General features: G+C 38.4%; 1 protein-coding gene across 3 annotated transcripts in view; it reads left to right on the forward strand.

Annotated features, from left to right (window-relative positions):
* Window positions 1-20,661, forward strand: part of SEMA5A (semaphorin 5A) — a 465,422-nt gene that overhangs the window by 215,087 nt on the left and 229,674 nt on the right. For all 3 annotated transcript variants that reach the window (XM_058564359.1, XM_058564361.1, XM_058564362.1), the window contains one exon: window positions 12,551-12,596. In XM_058564359.1, the coding sequence (XP_058420342.1) occupies window positions 12,551-12,596 (46 nt within the window). The remainder of the gene's footprint in view (window positions 1-12,550; window positions 12,597-20,661) is intronic.

Raw genomic sequence — 20,661 nt, forward strand, 5'->3', positions numbered from 1 at the left:
TGAAATAATCCACGAAAAGTGATTGTCACAGTCACAGGCGCCTGGTAAGCCCGCAGTGGTATGGAAGCTCTGCGGATATCTTTGGGTTTGGCATACGTGTGCACATGCAGTTCTGGGAGATATCAGTGAGCGAGGAGAATAGGAATTTTACCTCGGAAACTTGGTGGGATTAGGCTCAGAAAGTTTGAGAAGGAGTGTGAGCCAATTATAAAACTTTAAAAATAACCCAGCCCTCAGATTCCTGTTTGGCAGAGCTTGACCTAGCAAAAAAAGTTTAGCTAGCAGGTGTATATTTCAAAAATTATTTAAATATATGAGCAGTGGAAAAATACAATGATAGTCTTTTTGTTTTTCCATAGTTAGCACTAGGCATTGAAAGCCACTTATTGGATGGTTTCACTTTATACCAGTAATAGTTTATGTTCCTGAAATTTAATTCAGTTAAAGATTCTTTGCACTCTTTGCAAAAGGAAGTTCATTGTGTTGCAAAAGAAAAGCCTTTCTTTAGGTGATTTGTGGTTATGTAGTTAGTGCCCAAAGGTACTTGCATCTGAATTTGTGCAATTTCTGGAAGGATCCCTAAATTTACCATTTCCAAGGTGCACATTATCTTTGATATTATTTGAAAAGCATTGACATTCATATTTTGTTTTACCCAAGCCTCTTTAAAAATTAATAATGTTTGTGTTTTCAATGATGAGACGCAGGCATTTTCATTTTAGAAAATATGGAAACTACAGTAAAGCATAAAGAAAAAACACAATTTCAGAAATAATCACAGTTAACCTTTTCAGTTATTTTCCTGCATGATTTGATTTCTATTTGTTTATACTATTAGAAGAAGATTTTGTGAACAATTTGTATACTTCTTTGTCAAAGAACCTACTAAAAACAGTTCCCATGATATATATATATATATATATATATATTAAGAAAAATTTCAAAATGAAAGAAGATGTTGTGGTTTAGAGGTTTTTGTATAGATAATTATAAAAGTAGTAATAGTAATAATAGTTCAAAAACTTGATGCAAGTGTGAGTTTCGCTGCAGATAGGACTGTAATAGCAGATGTAAGGGAGGGTGATGACATTTTTATTCTCCAAATGAACCTGTTTGTCCTCAGTGTTTCAGGTTCATTGTGAGGATGACAAGTGATGCTATTGAATTCAAATGTTTTTCCAAATGGCAACCAACTTGGTCCACACACGACAGTGTTTGACAGTAATCAGGGCGTTTACAGATTAGCCATATTTTTATAAAGCATAAAGCCATACGGTAGCAATGAAAAAGAGCTTCTCTTTTCATTGAAAAAAGAAAATGTGTTTCTTCCAGCTTTTTAAATTTGTTTCTTGGTCTTTCAGTCATTTTCTTCTTATAACTTGATTTCTGATTATCTTACTCTTCTCTAACAAGCTTCAGTGTAATATAAACATGTAAATTGAAGGGCATAGTCTTGCAATCTATGATATTTTAGTAAGAACACTCACCTGTAAGCTCTCACACAAGAACCTGTGAGTCCCTGAGGCCCAACCATCTGCCAGTGATTAAGGTGGTGGGATTGGAGCCCATAGACCCATTACTTGGGTCCGGGAATGATTATAATTGATCACAAACATAATGATTTATGTCCTTGGAAATTTTTAATTTTAATTCTATTAAAATTACATCACAAAATGGAAAGCTTATTAAAGATATCAAGAGAAAGGGTCACGAGGATGCATGAGTCTCTTTGCCCACCTGCTCGATGTGAGTACCCGCCCATAGTCAATGCCCTGCATGGAATCCTTTGACTTGCTTTTATAGTCAATGGACTATTTCCATATATTGGAAGCTATTTCTGTATATATGTCTGTACAACAAACAGTATAGATTTCTAATCAGCGTGTTTATTACTAAAAACCAAAACTAAAACTGGAATGCTTCCAAGGCAGAGATTGGTCTTAATGTCCCAACAAACTAGTCTTGAAAAATTTTAGTGTGTTATTATGAACCGTTGTTTTGCCCATGATTTGAATCTACAAAACTGAAGATACAAAGGAAAGAGTGCCTTGCTTTTGCTATGCTGGTGCTGAATTTGCTTTAGGTATTCAAAGTATATATTCCCATAAGATCCCACTGAATGAATGGGCAGGCTTCTATTTAATTAGAATAAGTTCCTCCTTTCAAAATGATTTTGCCATTGGTTCTAAACAAAGGGAGCCTAATTTTAGATTCACATAAAAGTCATTTTTTAAAATTGACCAATATAATTCTCTCTTTTGTTGGTGCTTATAATTCCTATTTCTATTTTAAAGTTTTACTTTAGAATTAATCTGCTGAAAGCAGTATATGATTAAAAGGAAAACTGGAGATTTTTGTGAGATCAGCAATTCTGGTTCCAGTAGCCACAACTTCTTTCCGTTTTCCAAAGGATGTATTTTAGTCAAGTTTACACAATTAAAGGTAACTCATGCTGAGTGGAATGAAATCAGCAATTAGGAGTGAATCCAAAAAGCAGTAGACCCCCATCATGCAAAGAAATCCGAGGTAATGGTGATGTTTACATAGTATTTACATTAATTATGACTTAGAGAAAGCAGCTAGTGATGAAAAGAGGGATGGTCCTTTTCATTCCTGCTCTCCTTTTTTACCCCTACCCCACCTGGAATTTTTTTAAACCTATACTTTATGATTTAAATATTTTCTTTTGTCTATCCTTTTCCTTCTCACTGGTGGCACTGGGTTCACAGGTGTGTGTCTTTTAAGATTCTCCTTTCTTATCTTCCTCCTCCTTCTTCCTATTCCCTCCTTTCCTCCAATAGGCCTTATTTAACACAGGCCTGTGATCTGTGTGAAATCTGTGTCAAAAAGTCTTCTCTCTGTCTGCTGGCTCTCTTACCTTTGTCCAATGTTTGCCAAACATCAGTGTACCTCAGTATCACCAGGGGTGTGCATTCAAAATTAAGCTTCCTCTGCCCACTGCTCTCAGCTCTGCTGATTCAGTGGGCTGGAAGGTGGTGCAGGAGTGTGTGCTTTTCACAAAGGGGTGGTCTACAGACACTCTCATGGGAAAGACTTCTAACCATTCTGTTCCTTTTTGTGTTGTAAAAATCAAAATAATCTCTGTACTCTCTTCTGTGCTTGAGCTGGGGAGCAGATAAGCCTAGTGTCATACTTATTTATTTAGTTTTATATACGTATATATAGATATATATGTATATATAAAACTAAATAAAACTATATATATATATATATATATTCTTCTGTTTCCCCAAATTCCATGAATGAGCCAACAGACTGTGATAAAAATTAATCAGCCTCTTTACTTTGACTGTCTATGTGCTACAATTTTTTAGTGCTGAGAGCTTTTTTCCCAGCCAGTCTCACATGGGGTCCCTCAGAATTTATTAGTTCCCGTGGTCCCTCTTTCATGACTCTTCATTCATCAAATATTTATTGAGCCTCCTTTATACATGGAAGTATCGCAGGCATTGGGGAAGTAAAGATGAAGCAGTTTCTACCTGACGAAGACTTAATAGCTTAGTGCAAGGGCTGGCAAGCTAAGGCCCCTGAGTTGGCCTCCTGTTTTCGCAAATAAAGTTTGATTGGAGCAGCCACACCCATGCCTTTGCTCATTACCTGTGGCTACTTCCCCACTTTCCTGCAGAGGTAAGTAGTTGGCAACAGAGACCCCGAGGCGGAGCATTTGCTATCTGGCCCTTAAAGAAAAAGTTTGCTGGCTCCTGGCCTTGTGGGTATGACAGGAACACAAACAATTAAATTTTCCATGGAGTCTGAATGAAGGGCCTGAAAACACCAAGAGTAGAGGAATGTGATGGTCCTTGGTGATGAAAAGGATGCACTGAGAAGGTGCTCTCCCACTTGGGCCTTGGAGATGCATTAGGAGTACGGCAGGAGGGAGAAGAGTCTTCCTGCCGGCAGGACCACACCACAGCAAACGTCACAGATCGTGATGAGACTGAAAAAGCTCAGCTTTGGTGACTGAGAGGGGACGTAATTGTAGGTGAGGCCAGAGCTTTAGGTGGATCGGATTATGGAGAAGCTTGGACTTACTTCTCTAGACTGATGAATCCAATTCCTGCAGTCATGAGAGTCTCCTTAGAAGCCTTTCAAGAATGCAGATGTCCAGGCCTCTTCGGATCGTTTGAATTAGACTTTCTAGAAGTAATGTTGGGATCTGGTTTAATCACGTTCCTGATGATCTGCTGGCTTGGCAAATTTGAGAACCTCTGCTAAAGGCATTAGGAGCTCAGGAAATTTCTAAGCGTACATATATACACGCTCAGATTTGCATTAGGAAGACACTTCTACCACGTTGTGTTCAGAATGTGCTAGAATTTGGAGAATTTGGAGGTAGGAACAACAGTTGGGGGCTATGGATCAGATGACAGTAGAGAAAACAAACTTAGGCAATGATAGTGGAAATAGAGATGAGAAGTCGGATTTGAGACATGTTTCATAGCTGGGTTTGACAGTAGTTGATGGTGAATAGAATGGGGTGGGGTGAAAGGTGAGATTTGGGAGTGAGACTTGGGAGTGAGGCTTGTTGTGGTGGCATTAGCTGGGATTGAGCATATTGGGAATGAGCTATAATTCTTTGATTATTTGAAAATACTGGGAAAAAAAACTCAGATTTTACTATCTCTGAGGATAACCTAGAAAAATAATTGTATATGGAGATAACTTGAAGAGTGAATATTCCTGGGAAAGCACTGGTTAAAGAAATCATAGAATAATTCAGCTGGTATTTTTTCAAATGAAAAATTATCTCTATTAGCTGAAAAATGGAAAAGAGACAAATCAAGGGACCCACGAAAGCAGAAGTGGTGTGTTAAATTTAGAGCAATAAGTCATCATCTCTAATCTTCAAAACACTTAGAGATTTGCAAGTAATATTTACAGCATAATAAAATTTAAATTATCAGTGTGATTATTAACAATATTGATTAATAACTTTGCCCCTAAATATGCATATGGGAAAATGTTTTTCTGATTTTATATCTCTGAAATTTGCGAACAACATTGGTCTTAATTATTGCATGCCACTAAAAATCCATCTCTGTTATTTCATTCTACTTGATATATAATAAGAGGCTCTCCATCTATTTATGTCTTTTAATCTTGGTATTTAAACATATGAGTGCTATTAAAATGGTTTGATCTTGCTTTTGGTACATTCTTTGAAACTTATTCCTAACAACCAATACTTTTAAGGGGTTTGAAATAGGCTTTTTAGGATAGGGAATGAACTAAGCCAATACAATTCTGGGACAGGGAGTACTGGACACATATGGTAACAACAACAATAATAAAATCAGAATTATTTAAAAATTTTCATAGCCCAAAGTACCTGTATTTATTATTTTTGAGGAGGGTAGGAAAAATTCTGACTGAGGAGCTAGCTTGTAACATGACCATAAAATTATATATTTGTTACCATACTTAAAAATATATTAGCAAAGTATAAAAAAAAATCACCATTCAAAAACTGTGATCTAAATGTGATCCAACTGTTTAGATATAGAGCTATATATTTAGAATAGTTTGGTAATTTAAAAATTTCATTAAACTCCCCAAAACTTGTGGAAAAAGTACATGAAAGAAATATTTTTGGAATGGTTATAACCACATCGTGCAGTAAAGAGAAATCACAGAGAGGATGAAGCTGGGACAGGTACAGGTGAGACTAACTTTTCAGTTGATATCAGCTCTCAGACTAACCCAGATGGCGACAGTTTGAATGCAATGTGTGGTTGTTCTGTCTTCAGATTGTTTCATGATCAACCATGGCCTAAACTTTTATTAAACACTGAAAAATAATTTTCTATCATCATTGTTTAAAATGTTTTTTATAGATTTACTTGCTTTTCTGTCCTTGTTTTCTCTTAGTGAAAAATGCAAGACTATCTTTCTTAATTATTTGGCTTTCTTCTCCTTAGTTATGTCAGCCTCTAACCTACATGTTCAATAAGAACTTGGAATTTTCTTCTTTGATTTTATAGCTATATTCATCAGAGACCAATTGAGTTATTCTAAGAGAATGTCATTTTAAAACACCTGTATTTCATAATTAATGGAGGTCAGAGTTAGGTTTTATAGTGTCTCTAGATAAAATAAGTCATTTAGTTAATATGCTCGTGATGGCTCAACCTTTTCTTTAATGCCGGCTGAATTTTATTACTTTACATGAAGACACAAATGAACTTGGTCTATTCAGGCTGCACTGCTCCCTCTGAGAATATATTGTTGTGCTTGGTGAGTTGTTGCTAATAGGCCACTGGGGGATGTGATGGGACGCGGGAATGAGTTATTCAATCCTACAGTCGATAAGAAATAAACTCCGGCGAAGAGGGAGAAAGTGCACTCAGATGTCTAGTGGGGAAAGGATGAATAGGCTTCAAAATTGTTAGTTTGTATCTGCCAAATTTAGTGACTTTGTGACTTGAATTATTCAGTCTATTGGATCTGTGTATTCTTCGCATATTATTACTCCTAAAAGTAATACGGTTATTACATTTGAATATGCAATGTCAAATTTTATTCCAAGACATTTGAAAAAAAGTCGGCCCATAACAAGGGAAGAAAATCTCGTACTTTTATTTACTACAGCCGTAAAACTGAAACTTCACAGTATGGTAAACTCTTGCTCTGTATTTCTGTAATGAAAGGGGGAAAATGGCGATCTTGAATAGCTCCTCTAAGCTGTACAACTAATATACTCTAAGAATCTAATCTCTTAACCTTGTGCACCACTGTCTTTCTCCCTGAAGAATGGCAATATTCCTTATGACTACCTATTTACATCTAGGGGTGTTATGAAGATTAATGAGACCACTTAAATGCTTTGGGTTGCTCAAAACATTGCCCGACTAGAGAAACTGACCCTGTCTGAAACATTTGGTTAGCATTCCCTCTCGGCTGGGAGCCAGAAGCACTACTTCTTCCTGTTGGAAAGGTTGGTGGCCTTTCTCGTGAACCTCACATATATTGTTTTCCCTCCTCTGTGCACTCACAATTGCAAGATAAAGTGGTGGCCTCTTCTGTAATGCCCTGGAGAACAGCCACTTGCGGGGGACCATAGATCTTACTTTAGTGTGTGAGTGGCCCAACATCTGGGAGTATCAATTTTTTATTCCCTTTAGAAGATTTTCTTTCTTTTTGTAACCTTTAACTTCGTAGGTCATTGACCTAAACTGTGATGGATCAAGCTGTCTTGAGAGATTTCAGATCCCTTATGTTGCTAGCTGGATTGGAATTTTTCCAAAAGCAAAAAATGTACTTGGCATATGTGGAACCAAATAGTTTGAGGAAAGGTTTTGAGAATAGCAGAATTCACAGTCTTTTGTCAGATTCTTAGGTTCCAGGGAGGTGATTAGGGAATTCCACACATGTTTCATTTATATTTCATCTTTTAAAATATTTTTTAAATAGTTGAAAATCATGATAGATAAAGTGAATACTGAAAGGTGTAATATTACATATTTCTAATATGGAAAGGTCCAGCAAGGCATTAAATTGCCTACCTGGAGTTTGTGCAGACCACACTCAATTTATTAAACAAATATTTGAAAGCACCTACCAACTCTTTGTCTCCAAAATCAAACAAATAAAAAACAACAAAAATGTAATTGACCAACTGACACAAAAATAGACATTGAGGCTATGCATGATTATAGATAGTTCTAATAATTCCAATTTCAAATTTTCAAGTCAGCTTTATCAACTGACTTATGATTAACAAATATTATAAGTAATTGCTTACTGAATAACTTTTTACTAATAAAGAATTATCTAACCTCTTTTGTATGCTGAGATTTTTATCTAAAATTATTATGAAATATGGTACTCAGTTTCAAAAAATAAAAACACTTGAAAAATGTTTTTCAGGCATTTATTAAAATATGTCATGATAAGTCTTTCATTAGATGGCCATATATTCATCTAACTCTACTGGTCGTTTCTTATATCTAAAAAGGATCACAGACATTTAGGTATTTGTGTTATTTAAACATACTGACATTGTATAGTTTAACTCTCTCATTTAATAAATGAGGAAACTTAGGTACTCTTAAAATAAGAATAGGCAGGCAGTTTCAGGAAGAATTCATGGGAAATAAGGGAGAAGGGAAGCACCATTTAATCAGCTAGACCAGTAGGATTAACATGTTCTCTTAATTGGGAGACATATGTCACAGACAGATCACAGTCCCAGAGATAAGAATCAATTACCTAGAAGCAAAAGCTTGTCATTAGCAGTGCTAAGACTTAAATTGTCTCAAAATGATTTGTAAGTGTACCTCTGAATGAACAATGAAGACATGAAATAATTGTACTGTAACAACTATTACTGTGTGTGTCTAAGTGCCTGTGTTCCTGTGTATATGTTTGTTTGGTGCAGGTGAATTTAGGAAGGGGACAATGGATGGCTGATTGGTGAGGACTTGTAGCACAATGGGACAAGGGACACCAAGGTGGGAGGTTTGTTTCATTCCTCGGACTTTGTCTAAACCCTAATAATCTTGGATAAATGACACTGTGCCTCTTAATTTGCAGAAGTTTCCTCATCTACAAATTGAGTGTATATGCTCTCTAATGACAACTTGGCTCTAGAATTCTTGGATTCCATGGTTTTTTTTTTAGATCAAAAAAATTGAGGATGGGTTAAAAAATCACCAACTTGTATCTTGTAATCCAGAAAATACCAAAGGAAAAGTACTTCTTTTCATTAGCATGTTGGACATGGTGGTGATGGTGGTGGTGGTGGTGGTATCTCATAATTACTGTGATAATTTTCCTGGTAAGCATGCCCCTCCTCTCTGCCCCTTCTGCTCACCTATTGAATGGCTCTATCACACTGATTTATTACTGATGAGATGGTTGTGAGGGCGCCATAGTTCTCAGGTGTTTGGGGAAGGAGGAGTAGATGGTTGAAATCCACTGGTAATGGCTGGGGTGGGGCAGGGTATCTTTACAGCCTTTTGGGACCTGAGAGGCAGAAAAAGAAGGGTTGACCATTAGATTTGCTTGGGGAGATGTGGATGGAGAGTGTGGCATATTTGTTGTCATAAATCAGTGTCTTCCTGTCTTTATCCATTTGGGGTACTATGATGAAATACCACAGACCGGGTAGCTTATAAATAACAGAATTTCTAGAGGCCTGAAGTTTGAGATCAGGATGCCAGCAGGTTGGGTTCTGGTGAGGGCCCTCTTCCAGGTTGCAGATGGCTGTCTTCTCGCTGTGTCCTCATATGGTGGAAGGGGCTAGGGATCTCTTTGAAGCCTCGTTTTTTTTTTTTTTGTGGGGAAGATCGGCCCTGAGCTAACATCTGATGCCAATCCTCCTCTTTTTGCTGAGGAAGATTGGTCCTGAGTTAACATCCATGCCCATCTTTCTCTACTTTATATGGGACACCGCCACAGCATGGCACAACAAGCAGTGCATCTGTGCGTGCCCGGGATCCAAACCTGCGAACCCTGGGCCACCACAGCAGAGCATGCGCACTTAACCGCTTGAGCCACGGGGCCGGCCCCTGAAGCCTCTTTTAAAGGGCACTAATCCCACCAGGAGGGCTCCACCCTCATGACCAAATCACCTTCCAAAGGATCCTCCTGCTAATACCATCACCTTTGGGGATTAGATTTTCAACATATGAATTTTGGGGAGACACAAACATTCAGACCATACCATTTCCCCCATGGAAAACACTAGAAAACTGGACCCAGGTGTTTTAGAGAATGATCTCTATGCCCCCTTCAACCCTCTCCCCAAGTAGACAGAGGACTTTGAACTTTTCTTTCCAGCTGGCCTGCCCAGAGCTCTACAGAGCGTCAGGGACACTACCATTCTCTTTCCTCAATGGTGTGAAGGCACTTCCAGCCCTCCCTTTGTGTATGAGAGCTGCCTTTCTAGAAAGTTCCCAGAGATAGATACTGTAGTATGGGCATGCATGTGTGTGTGTGTTTGGGAGCGCGGAGAGAAAGAGAGAGGGAGAGAGAGAGAGAGAGGGAGATGGCTTTGCAATATCATCAAAACTCTTAGGTAATCCACTGACCAAATATATGAATATTGGGGATATTTACAGAAAAAGTCTTGAAAGATCTGATGAGTTGGAAAGAATGTGATGACTAGGTCCCAGAACCAATGACCAAGATAAACAATGTTGTCTTCTTTTCTAAAACTCCAGTAGGGCCACCACCATCCCTACTGACAACAAGCCCCAACACCTAAACACCCAGATAATTGCACTTGCTTGTGCCTGTAGCCTGCAATTGCTGGCAGCCAGGAATGCTGTTTTGTTCTCTGTGCAGTGGAGAACAAGCTGAGAATTTCAGTGTGTCTGGAAATTTTAATATTTTTTCATAAACTATCTAGAAGTAGCTACTATTAATTGAGTGGTTACAATGGGTCAGACACCATTCTAAGTGTTTTCCTTGGATTTAAACCTCGTGCCCCTGATATGACTACTAGCTCCATTGTACAGATGAGAAGACTGAGACATAGAATATTGGAGGTTGTATGGTAGCAGAACTTTGGCTTTTGCACAAATTTTTTTAACCACTAGAAAATGCTGCCTCCTGTAGTAGAGGGACAGTGACCACTGGCAGCTTCCTGCAGCCAGAAAACCAATTTTGAAACCAGTGTGAGGGTAGGTAGCCATGGTGCTCGTAGAGGCAATGAGTGCGTTATGGGTAGTAACTGCCTCTGGTGCCACGTGTAAGCCTCTCATCTGAAAGATTTATGTGTGTCTATAGATTTCCAGCTTCTCTTGGAGGAGTCATGCTGGTCTCTATTTCACATCAGGTGAGAGCTTGGCAAATCTTCAAATGTTAGCTAGCCTCCAGCGGCGCTTACCTTGGCAGTTTGACTGCACTCTTTCATACGTGCACCGAGTTCACATTCCTTCCTCTGCAGGAAAATGTTTCTGTTGGAAACCCTGCCTCTGCATGGTGCCTGACTAAACAAAAATAGACTCTGCTGCCATATTTCCTCCTCAAAGGCATCCTTAATCTGGTTCTTCATAGAGGGCTATGACTCAACTGTAATAAAAGAGGGGAAGTTTTCCCCACTTGGCTTTATGATAGAGATACTATATGCCAGGCAACACTTCTGGGAGCTTCTCTGGTGTTATTTGAGAGATTACATTGGAGGGTAGGAAGAGTGTGGTGAAGAGGCCATTGTAGTGGTTTGGAGGAGTGCAGGATGGCAGTACCCCCGTGGTGGGGGACAAATGGTGAGAAACCTGAGTACCCAGGGGGGATGCCTGGGACTCATGAGAGCACCCTAAAAGTGAACGTAGTCCCTTTTCATCATCCAGCAGTGTGCGCACACATGCTCCTGGATATCAGCTAGTACTGGCTATAGCCATCGCTATTGCTTTGTGCTCCCCGTCTCTATCCACACCATTGGGATGTTTCTTGGTCCTCTGAAGGGTATGCCCTTGGCCTGACTTGGCTGTCACTTGTCACTTCTACTGGGACAGAGTGTCCACTTCTGCTATCTACTCCCCTCCCCAGATAGTGAAAGTAATCTGCTTGTGTTTCTTGCTAATGTTGGGAAAATTCTGCTATTCTCTTAGTTTTGTAGAAATAACCTTAGACCAGGCCATTATAACAATTCTCTCAGCTTCTCAGAGACCCCTTTACACACTCACGGGTCTGCTTTCCATTATATGTCCATTTCTCCTTGCCATTATTGTTCACACCTGGGCTGACATTCATCCCTGGAGTGCTGCTCCTGCTGCCCCAGCTTCTCATCTGCATGAAGTTAAGGAGGTGTTCGTTCATGATTTGAGTCAGAGGCCAAAGCATCTTGCACAAGGGAGCCCAGTTCATTGTTTTGAAAGGCTACAACAATAGAGTCCAAAGTCTAGTGTGACTGATATTGATGTTTTTTTCCCGTGCTCTGCTGATCTCTATTGCCTATTTCCCTGTTCTTTCTGGTTGTTGAAAACTGATAGTCTCCTTTTCTCTGATTTCCTGTTTCACACTTGGGCAGCCAGAGACTCTTTCAAACCTTGATGGCAGACCATCAAGTTCAGGCTTCTAAACTTAGTACACATGGAATCCATGTAACAAGGCAGAGCACTGTAATACCCAGACCATTGTTGAATTCAAAACCTAGACGTGTTTTAATTATAAAAATTGTGAATATAGGTGACCTGTAAGAATGAAGATGTGTGAAGAATGGTTTTATAACGTCTTACTTAAACTAAGTTTCAGAAGTGAATGCCCATGTCCTTTTGTCCACTCCACACAGATCAAGAGAGGCAATTAATAATTTAGATAGACCTTAGTCTCTTCCCCACACCCCCCACATACTCACACCCCTTATCCCTGCTTTCTCGCCAATCTCAAATATGAGTCCGTTGACATATTGAAGGCCTCTTTGAACTCTGAGGTCCAAGGAAAACTAGTCTAAACACATTCTTAGCAGGAGGATGCACTGGAAGCCAAAAATCATTGTCTTTTTCCCTTGTTCTCATAATGTTTATGAACTGTAATTTCTTGGAATCTTTTAAAAATAAAACTGTTGTCTTTTTGTATTTTGTAGAAACTACCTCTTCAGGTTACAGCTTGAGGATTTGTCTCTGATCCAGGTAGGTGCAATTTATTTTTCTCAAGCTTTCATTTTCCATCCCAATTAGCTCACTGTTTGAGGGGATGAAGACAGACGTATGTAATGGTATTAATCAAGGCAGAGCAGGGCTTCATTTCCTCAGCAGCTCGGGCCACAGGACTCCTGGCTGCCATATTTAATGTGAGTCATCACTTGCTTTGATGACCAATTAGCCTTTTTCTCCTGCTGTGCAGCCCCTCTTCTTTTTGTGGGCATCATCCTCTTTTACTCTGCATCAAATGATAGATAATTCAAAGGACATTTACTCAATGTCTAGGAGCTACCTTTTCCCCCCAGTTAGAATAATCATTGGTTATTCAGCTTGATGCATTCAGCCATCATATTCTTGTAAAAATCAACCCTCTTAGAAAAATACCTTTGTCTCCTATTTATTGTTTATAATTAAGTATGAATATATGGGTTAAAAACCACAGATAGCCGAGAAAAAGTGATGATAGATAAAAATTTACCTACTTCTGTTTTTGCATTTTGGAGAAGGAGCCTGAGATCCTTATGCTTGAATGGAGTATTTATTTTAGTGCAGATCTGAATCCCAAAGGCCCACTTTCACCCTCCAGTCTTTTAGAAGGGTCTGATAGCTAGGGTCTCCTGGAAAAGGAGAGGGTTTAACATGAATGTCTCCTTCACCAAGATTCTGGAACTCCCGGTGGAGCATACCAGAATCCTTGGGCTGTGCGTAGTTTGGAAAGAGTTCTTCAATTTTAATATCACTCTCATGTATTAGAGCTCTAAGAAGTGATTGGGGAAAACTTTATATTATTTTCTTCTCTTTGTAATACTGGTGTTTGTGAACATTAAGGAAACTTTAGAGCTAGGATTTAATATTAGATCTATCTTTTATTCACCAGGACCTTAAAATAAGCCAGTCCCACAAGCAAAGGTAATATTGGTAAAAAGCAGTTTCAAAAAAGCTAAGTGGTTTCAAAAACTGATAGACATGGATTTGTGTTCTAGCTCCATGACTTCCAGCAATTGTGAGTTTTCTCATCTGTGAAATGGCCACAAAACTCTACTGTCCCCATACTATCATCGCTAAAAATAAATAAAGTAAAGCCTACGCAAGAGATAAGGCGTAGTAATTTCTCACCAAGTGTTAACTGCCTTTGTTTTTTAAAAGTGATAATAGTAAGTAATAAATTATTATCATAAATGTTTCATCACACTGATAATGTGTGTAATGAATTGTATTTGTAATGAATTGTATTTCAGCTGCAATTTAGTATATAACTAAACTCTTTAAATGAGTTCATTGGTTGGTAAAATTATGAATGTATTAATAAGAAATCAGAATGATCAGCAGTTTAACCAAAATACTGTTTTAAAGCTCTGATTTTAAATAATCTGTTATAAAAAATATACATCTTCCTATAGATAGGAACTATATATTATGCTCATTTTGATTCTTATAGTATAATATATTATTCGGTATATTGTGTGTGTTAAAAAAGTGGAATGTGCAGATACCTGTGTGTACAAATGTATATTAGCATATACATATTCATTGACTTCCTAGTTTTCCAGCTCTCCTGGCTGAGAGGGTATAGGAGCATTGTCATCCCAGTAGCAGTGAGCACACTTAATACACAGTGTTTGATTTCTAAATTTAATTCTACACTAAAAGGAACCAAAGTTTCTTAGAAAAGTAATTGATTCCAGAGTTTGGGCAGCGAAAGTCCCAGATAAGCCTGGAAGGTCTTGTTTTATCAGAAATTAAGGAAATATTCAAAAAATGATGACAGCATGTCAAAAGGACCTAGGAGCCACCTTGAAATGGGCTCTCTGAAGAAATCTGGGACAATTTGATTGTTAAAATAAATAATGATAGTATCAGATTATAACACATTGAATAAACTAAGAATCCATGCATATATACTAACATAAAAAATAAATGAATGAATAAACAAATAAGGCAGAAGGGACTGCTCTTCCTTACCATAAAATGCCAACTAATAAATATTGAAGGAATGATTTAATTACGAAATTATCATTTGGCAACCATTGCTAAAAATTGATTCAGGCAAAAATGATCAATGGATGCTAAAATTTATGGTGAGTCTGATGATCAAGATAATTATATAGTCTCAAAGTATTTACCTATAAAATACTTTTTAATTACAAAAGGAAAACTTTTGACTTAGATAATGAAGAAACCTTGCCAGTACCACCATAACCAACTGGTTGAAGGTACTCTCACCAGACTGGGCCAAAGAGCTAGTGTAAGCATCTTGACTGGATGCACTGAGGACACAGCAAGATTTACATGATATTCCAGCCAAAAATTATAGCAATTTCATCATGAGGAACCATAACACAAACCCAAAGTGAGGATCATTCTACAAAAAACTGGCCTCTACTCTTCAAAAATTACCAAGTATGAAAGGCATAAGATGAATGAAGAGCTCTCCTATCATAAAGGAGAAAAAATACACATGACAGTGAAACGAAACATTTGATCCAAATTGCATCTTGGAAAAGAACAAAATTTTTTCGTGCTATAGAGGACACTTTGGGACAATTGGAAAAATTTTAATGTCTGTAGATAAGATAGTAGAAATGTATTAATATTACTTTCCTGATTTTGATTTGATAGCTGTAATGTGATCATGTAGGAGAATGTCCTTGTTCTTTGGAGAAACCTACTGAGATAAGTAGGAGTAAAGGGTATCATTTCTGCAACTGACTCTGAAATGATTTAAAAAATTACAATGTGTGTGTCTATACACACACATGCGCAGAGAGAAAGAATGATACAGCAAATGTGATAAAATGTTAAATGGGAAATCTAGGCATCCTAGATTCCTAGGCGATGCCTTTATGAGAGTCATTGCACTTTTCTTGCAACTTTATTTCAGAATAAATAGATGCAAAAAATCGAGAGATACCTTTGCCATTGATGCGTTTATGATATAATTGTGGGGGCAAGGAAAATAACTGCTTTTCCCCTCGTTGCTTCCCAATGTCATGAAGCCTTTTGGTGGAAATCAGGTTTAGGTTATTGATGGAATTGAAATGTTCTTATTGAAGTCTGGAAAACCCATCAGCATCACCACCTAGTAAGAGACAGCATGGTCTGCTGACATAGGACCAGGCAAGAAGACAGTGGCTTTCTGAATAGTGGCTTTGACAACACTGCCCTAGTTAACAGGTGTCAGACATCGCTGTATCATTGGGGCAAAACAGTGCAGCTCTCCTCTTTCACATCTTGTGGTTGCGTATGCTGCCTGGTAGCCTACAGTTTACTCGGTGTGGAGAGAGACAGAGCAGGCAGTTCTTTCCAACACACTCTTTTCTTACATGTCTCCATTAAATTTGTCTTGTTGATTTCTATAAATATTTTCTTTTAATTTAAATAACTATTTCCAAGGGTAACAAAAAAGAGTAGGCACATTGATAAAGAAAGGGCTGTATTAGTGTTATAAACAGTGCTGTCCAGTAGAAATATAATGTGAGCCACATGGTGGTTTAAGATCAGCTGGTGGTCACATACAAACAGACAGGGCAAATTATTTTTAACAGTATACTTTACCTAACTCATCATATCCGAAATATTTTCATTTCAACCTGCAATCATTACAAGAAATTAATGAGATATGTTACATTCATTATTTTTTTTTATTAAGTCTTCAAACTGTGGTGTGTATTTTACTCTTAGAGCACATTTTAATTCAGGTTAGCCACCATTCAAGAGCTCAGTGTGGCTGGTGCTACCCACCTGGACAGTGCAGTTCTAGATCATGAGTGACAGAAGCGGTTATGACTTGTATGCCTTCAGTTATGTTAGAGAAATGTTATTTTCTACCAGGGATCATCTGGATTAATTTGGATGTCTCAGGCTAATAATTTTTTCCTTCCCTCTCTCTCCAAAGATAGAAAATTATTATTTAAACATGGGAAAGTGAGGAAATTGAGACCAAGGATGATGAGCAAGTTGCAAAAAAGTGGAGAGCGTGAGAATTGAGCATCAATGATAGCCCTCATTTAACACCAGACAGGGCTTCATTTAGTCTTGTGCTCTCTGCAGGACAGCAGTGTCCACTTCCAGCTGGCAGCTTGCATTGTTCCTGTCTCTCCCCATCAACTTGAGACACTTCCACCTTGTCTGCAATGACAAGCTGCTTAGAGCTTACCAGACCAGAGGCTATTTCTCAACTTCAGGCATTTGCTCTTGCTGTCCTCTCTCGCATAAACACTTATGCCCCATCCTCTTCTTAATCTAGAAAAAGACTGCCGATACTAAGTCTCACTTAGCCATCACTTCTTTGCAACCCATCCTGAGTCTGTTTGGGCTGATGACCCTCTGATGCATTTCATAGTCTTGCAGCCTTTATTTCTGACTAGCACCTAGTGTCTCATATTGAAATTCACTCTGTGTGTTGTGAAGAGCATTTTATTTCTCTTTGTATCTTCAGTATTAGACTAGAGTGGATCATTAGAGTAGGTTATTTGGCAGGTGGTAGACTCAAGACAAATGTCTGTGAAAATTTTAATCCATTGATATTTCGTGCTCTGTTCACTCTTCCTGTATCTTTTTTCACTCACCATTAGTGGGATGTGGATAAACTTCATATTTTTGGCCTTAAATTCAAGAGAAGGAAAATATCATAACCCAGAGACTCAAGCAATGAGAAATGCTTGGTGAAAGTGTCATCCTAAAACACATGTATGTATATTCTCACCCAAAAGGATGATTCCAGAACAATACAGGTAATTCCCAACTCTGATACATTCCTTTCTTACATACCAGTCACCTGTCTGCTCAATACTGTTCTACACTTCTCTTCTCCCACAAAATCTTCTCCCGCCTTGAAATTGTTTTAGGATCAGTAATGAGATGGAAGCTGGTGAATAATTTTCCTTTTTTTTTCCTTCTATTAAATGATTTTCATAGAATTCTAGAGACCCTTTACCCCTGTCAATGACCCCCAAATTCAACGTGCTACTTCACGTAGAGCAGCACAGTTCCTGGCCACAGCAGGAGCACAATGAACACCACTTAGTGCATCCTCTTCCTTTCCCCTTCCTCAGGTCAAGGTGGTCTCCACACAGTGACTTGATCATCCCAATTTATGTTGTTTGGTGAGAGGAGAAGAGGGGCTTCCAGCTCTCATCCCTGCCAGAGAGGTGAGGGGAGGCCGAGGACGAGTTACTGGCATTACACATAGGCGTCGGAGCATGCTGTCCATCCAAACATGGTCATGCCTTGTGGCTCTGCTCCTGGAACCATACTGAAATCCATGATGAGAAAAATGGACTTTTGTGCGGTGGCTTCACAATGAGAAAACACACTTTGAGGTCAGCTGCCTGATAAACTTGTTGCTGACAATAGTCTGGAACTGGAGTCAACAGGACTCCAAATCAGAGGTCTCTTTCCCTTTGCCTCCCTATTAAAGCTGACATATCACTAGGGGAGTTTCTGAAGTAGTAAAGATTTGAGGACGGGTTGGGTTGGGACACAATTACTCTGTTTCCCTGAATGAACATTATCCATTTGAGTAAATCTCTTGGCATCACCAGGGAAATATTCACATATAAATATACCATGAGGTAGAATGGCTCTATTTGGGATATTTGTTATGATTTCCAGACAGACATACCTTAACATATTAAAGTGAAAGTCCAAGAGTTGCTTGTAATTTAAGGAAATAAAACCTGTTTTCCATCATTACTAGAGAATCAAATATGAATGTAGTAGCATTTATAAGGCATCTTTCCACTCAGAGGCTGTGATAAATTTCCTTGCAGCACACCCCCTGCTGAAATTTAGCCATCGCATCTTGAAAACCAATCATTTTCAGGCATAGCGAGAGAAGATATGGCAGTTTACCATTGTGCATCTCTCCTGCTCCTTGTCGTAATAACAGATTCAACTCTTCAGCATCACTTTTCTTCTTGCCTTGATCACAGTGGTTATTTTACAAGAACAAAGCTTTTTTCAAAATATAAAAGTGCAGCTGGCCTCAAGACTAATTGACAACATTTGCCCATCTGGGACTGTACCTCAGATGGCCCGAGGTAGACGCGCTTTGAACGGTGTCCTAAGAACACAAAGGGACTGAGCTCATTTAAACTCGCTATCTTTCTAACATTCTTTTGGGAAATCACTCAAAATCCATTTTTATATTGTTTTGCTGCTAAGGGAAAGGAATTCACAGCCTGTTTCTCACTCACGACTGCTGGAATAAACAGAAAAATTGGAATCTGTGTTCCAATTTGCCACCTGCCTCTCTATGATTTCTAAATTGAAAACTGTTAACGTCTCTAATTACTTGGTCAATATTGGTATAGAATTCTCTTGAAAGTTAAGGTAGTATACAGTTAACTTTGTTTCCTGTGTATTTAGGTTTGGGAAATTGAGTTTCAACTTGAGACAATTCTAAACCAGTGCTTCTCCACTGGGGGCTATTTAGCCCCCTGGGAATATCTGATTGTCACCACTGGCACTGGGGGTGGGGCTGATACTGATATCCAGGAGGGTAGCGACCAGGGCCTCTGTTAAACATTCTGCAATGCACAGGGCAGCCCCTCCTCGCTCAACGGAGAATTTTCTGGCTCTGAATGGTAATAGTGCCAAGGTTGAGAGACCCTGTGTCAGATGATGGCTGCCCCAGCTTCCTTGCTTTGAAGAAGCCACTTTTCTAGGCTGTGATGTTAAGATTACTTGATTGAATCTGTAAGATCTTTGAGGTGCTTAGAGAATTTCCCTTTTTAGATTTCATCACGTCTTTAACCAAACACATGTATGAATCCTTAGTGGCTAGTTCTAAAGAAGCTGCTGGGATTCTTGAGTTTAAATTGCTTCCTTTTATTAATGTGAAATTAAATTTAAAAATAAATTGAGTCAATTTATAACACCAATACCCTCTCTAATGGGTCATAACAATATGGTATAACTACCCTCTGTTGGAATTTTTCTGTATAATTTAAAGAATGATGTATTAATAATTTAGAATAACTATTCAAATGAGATATTTACATTGATTCATTTTTAAAATCAAGTTTTATATTTATATTGGACAAAGGGAGACTGGTCTTCCTGTAGTACTCAAAAATCATGATTTTAAACTTTCTTTTTTCCTTTCTTTATCAAATATGCTCTTAAAATCATAGTGTTGTAGAAGTTGAAGGGATCTTAGAGATTATCTTTATTAAAACCTTTCAGGGGTCTGCAGACTAAGGCTTGCGGATCATAAAGTTTTATTGGAACACATCCACGCCCATTCATTTGCATACTGCTTGACTGTGATCGTAGTTAATAAAGTTTATTGGAACACAGACACATCCATTCCTTCACATATTGTCGATGGCTGCCACATCAGCAGAGTTGACCAGGTGCAACAGAGACTGTCTAGCACACGAGCCTAAAATATTTACTCTCTGACCCTATAAGAAAAAGTTTGTCGCCTGTTATGGTACCTAGTATACAGCAAGTTCTCCATGAGTATTTCTTGAATGGATGAGTGAACACCATATTGTGCAGGGTAATTCTTTGTTTTGTTTTGTTCGTTTTTCAGACAATGTTTGGTTGACATGTTTCTTTTGACTCCCTGTGCAATAATTTCAGGGTCCCTAGTAGATGATGTCTCATGGGTTGGGAACCTAAGATAGTGTAGCCATTTATCCCCAAATTCTTACCTGTTATATATCTGTTCTCAGTGAAAATTCCTTGTCAAGAACTGTGTTATCTATCCATTTATTGAAATACATTTACTTTCCTTTTCTCATAACTTCCTGGAGGATTTATGGTTGCTTATGTATATTTTATATAGATGAGGACTGAGATTTCACTAGTTTCAGAGAATATTAGTCAAGTCGAGTTAACAGCTGTTAACAAACAGTCCTGCACTCCCATGCAGTGCCTAAACACACACACACACACACACACACACACACACACACACAGCCATATTCCTCACTTGCATGACAGTCCAGTACAGAGGCTATGAGGGCTCTGTTCCATATTCTTCTCTTTTTTATGGTGCCTCCATCTTCCACTCAAACCTCTGGGGGCAGCATGGGAGAAAGAT

Source organism: Diceros bicornis, chromosome 20 (assembly GCF_020826845.1).
Source record: "Diceros bicornis minor isolate mBicDic1 chromosome 20, mDicBic1.mat.cur, whole genome shotgun sequence".
Taxonomy (NCBI): Eukaryota; Metazoa; Chordata; class Mammalia; order Perissodactyla; family Rhinocerotidae; genus Diceros; species Diceros bicornis.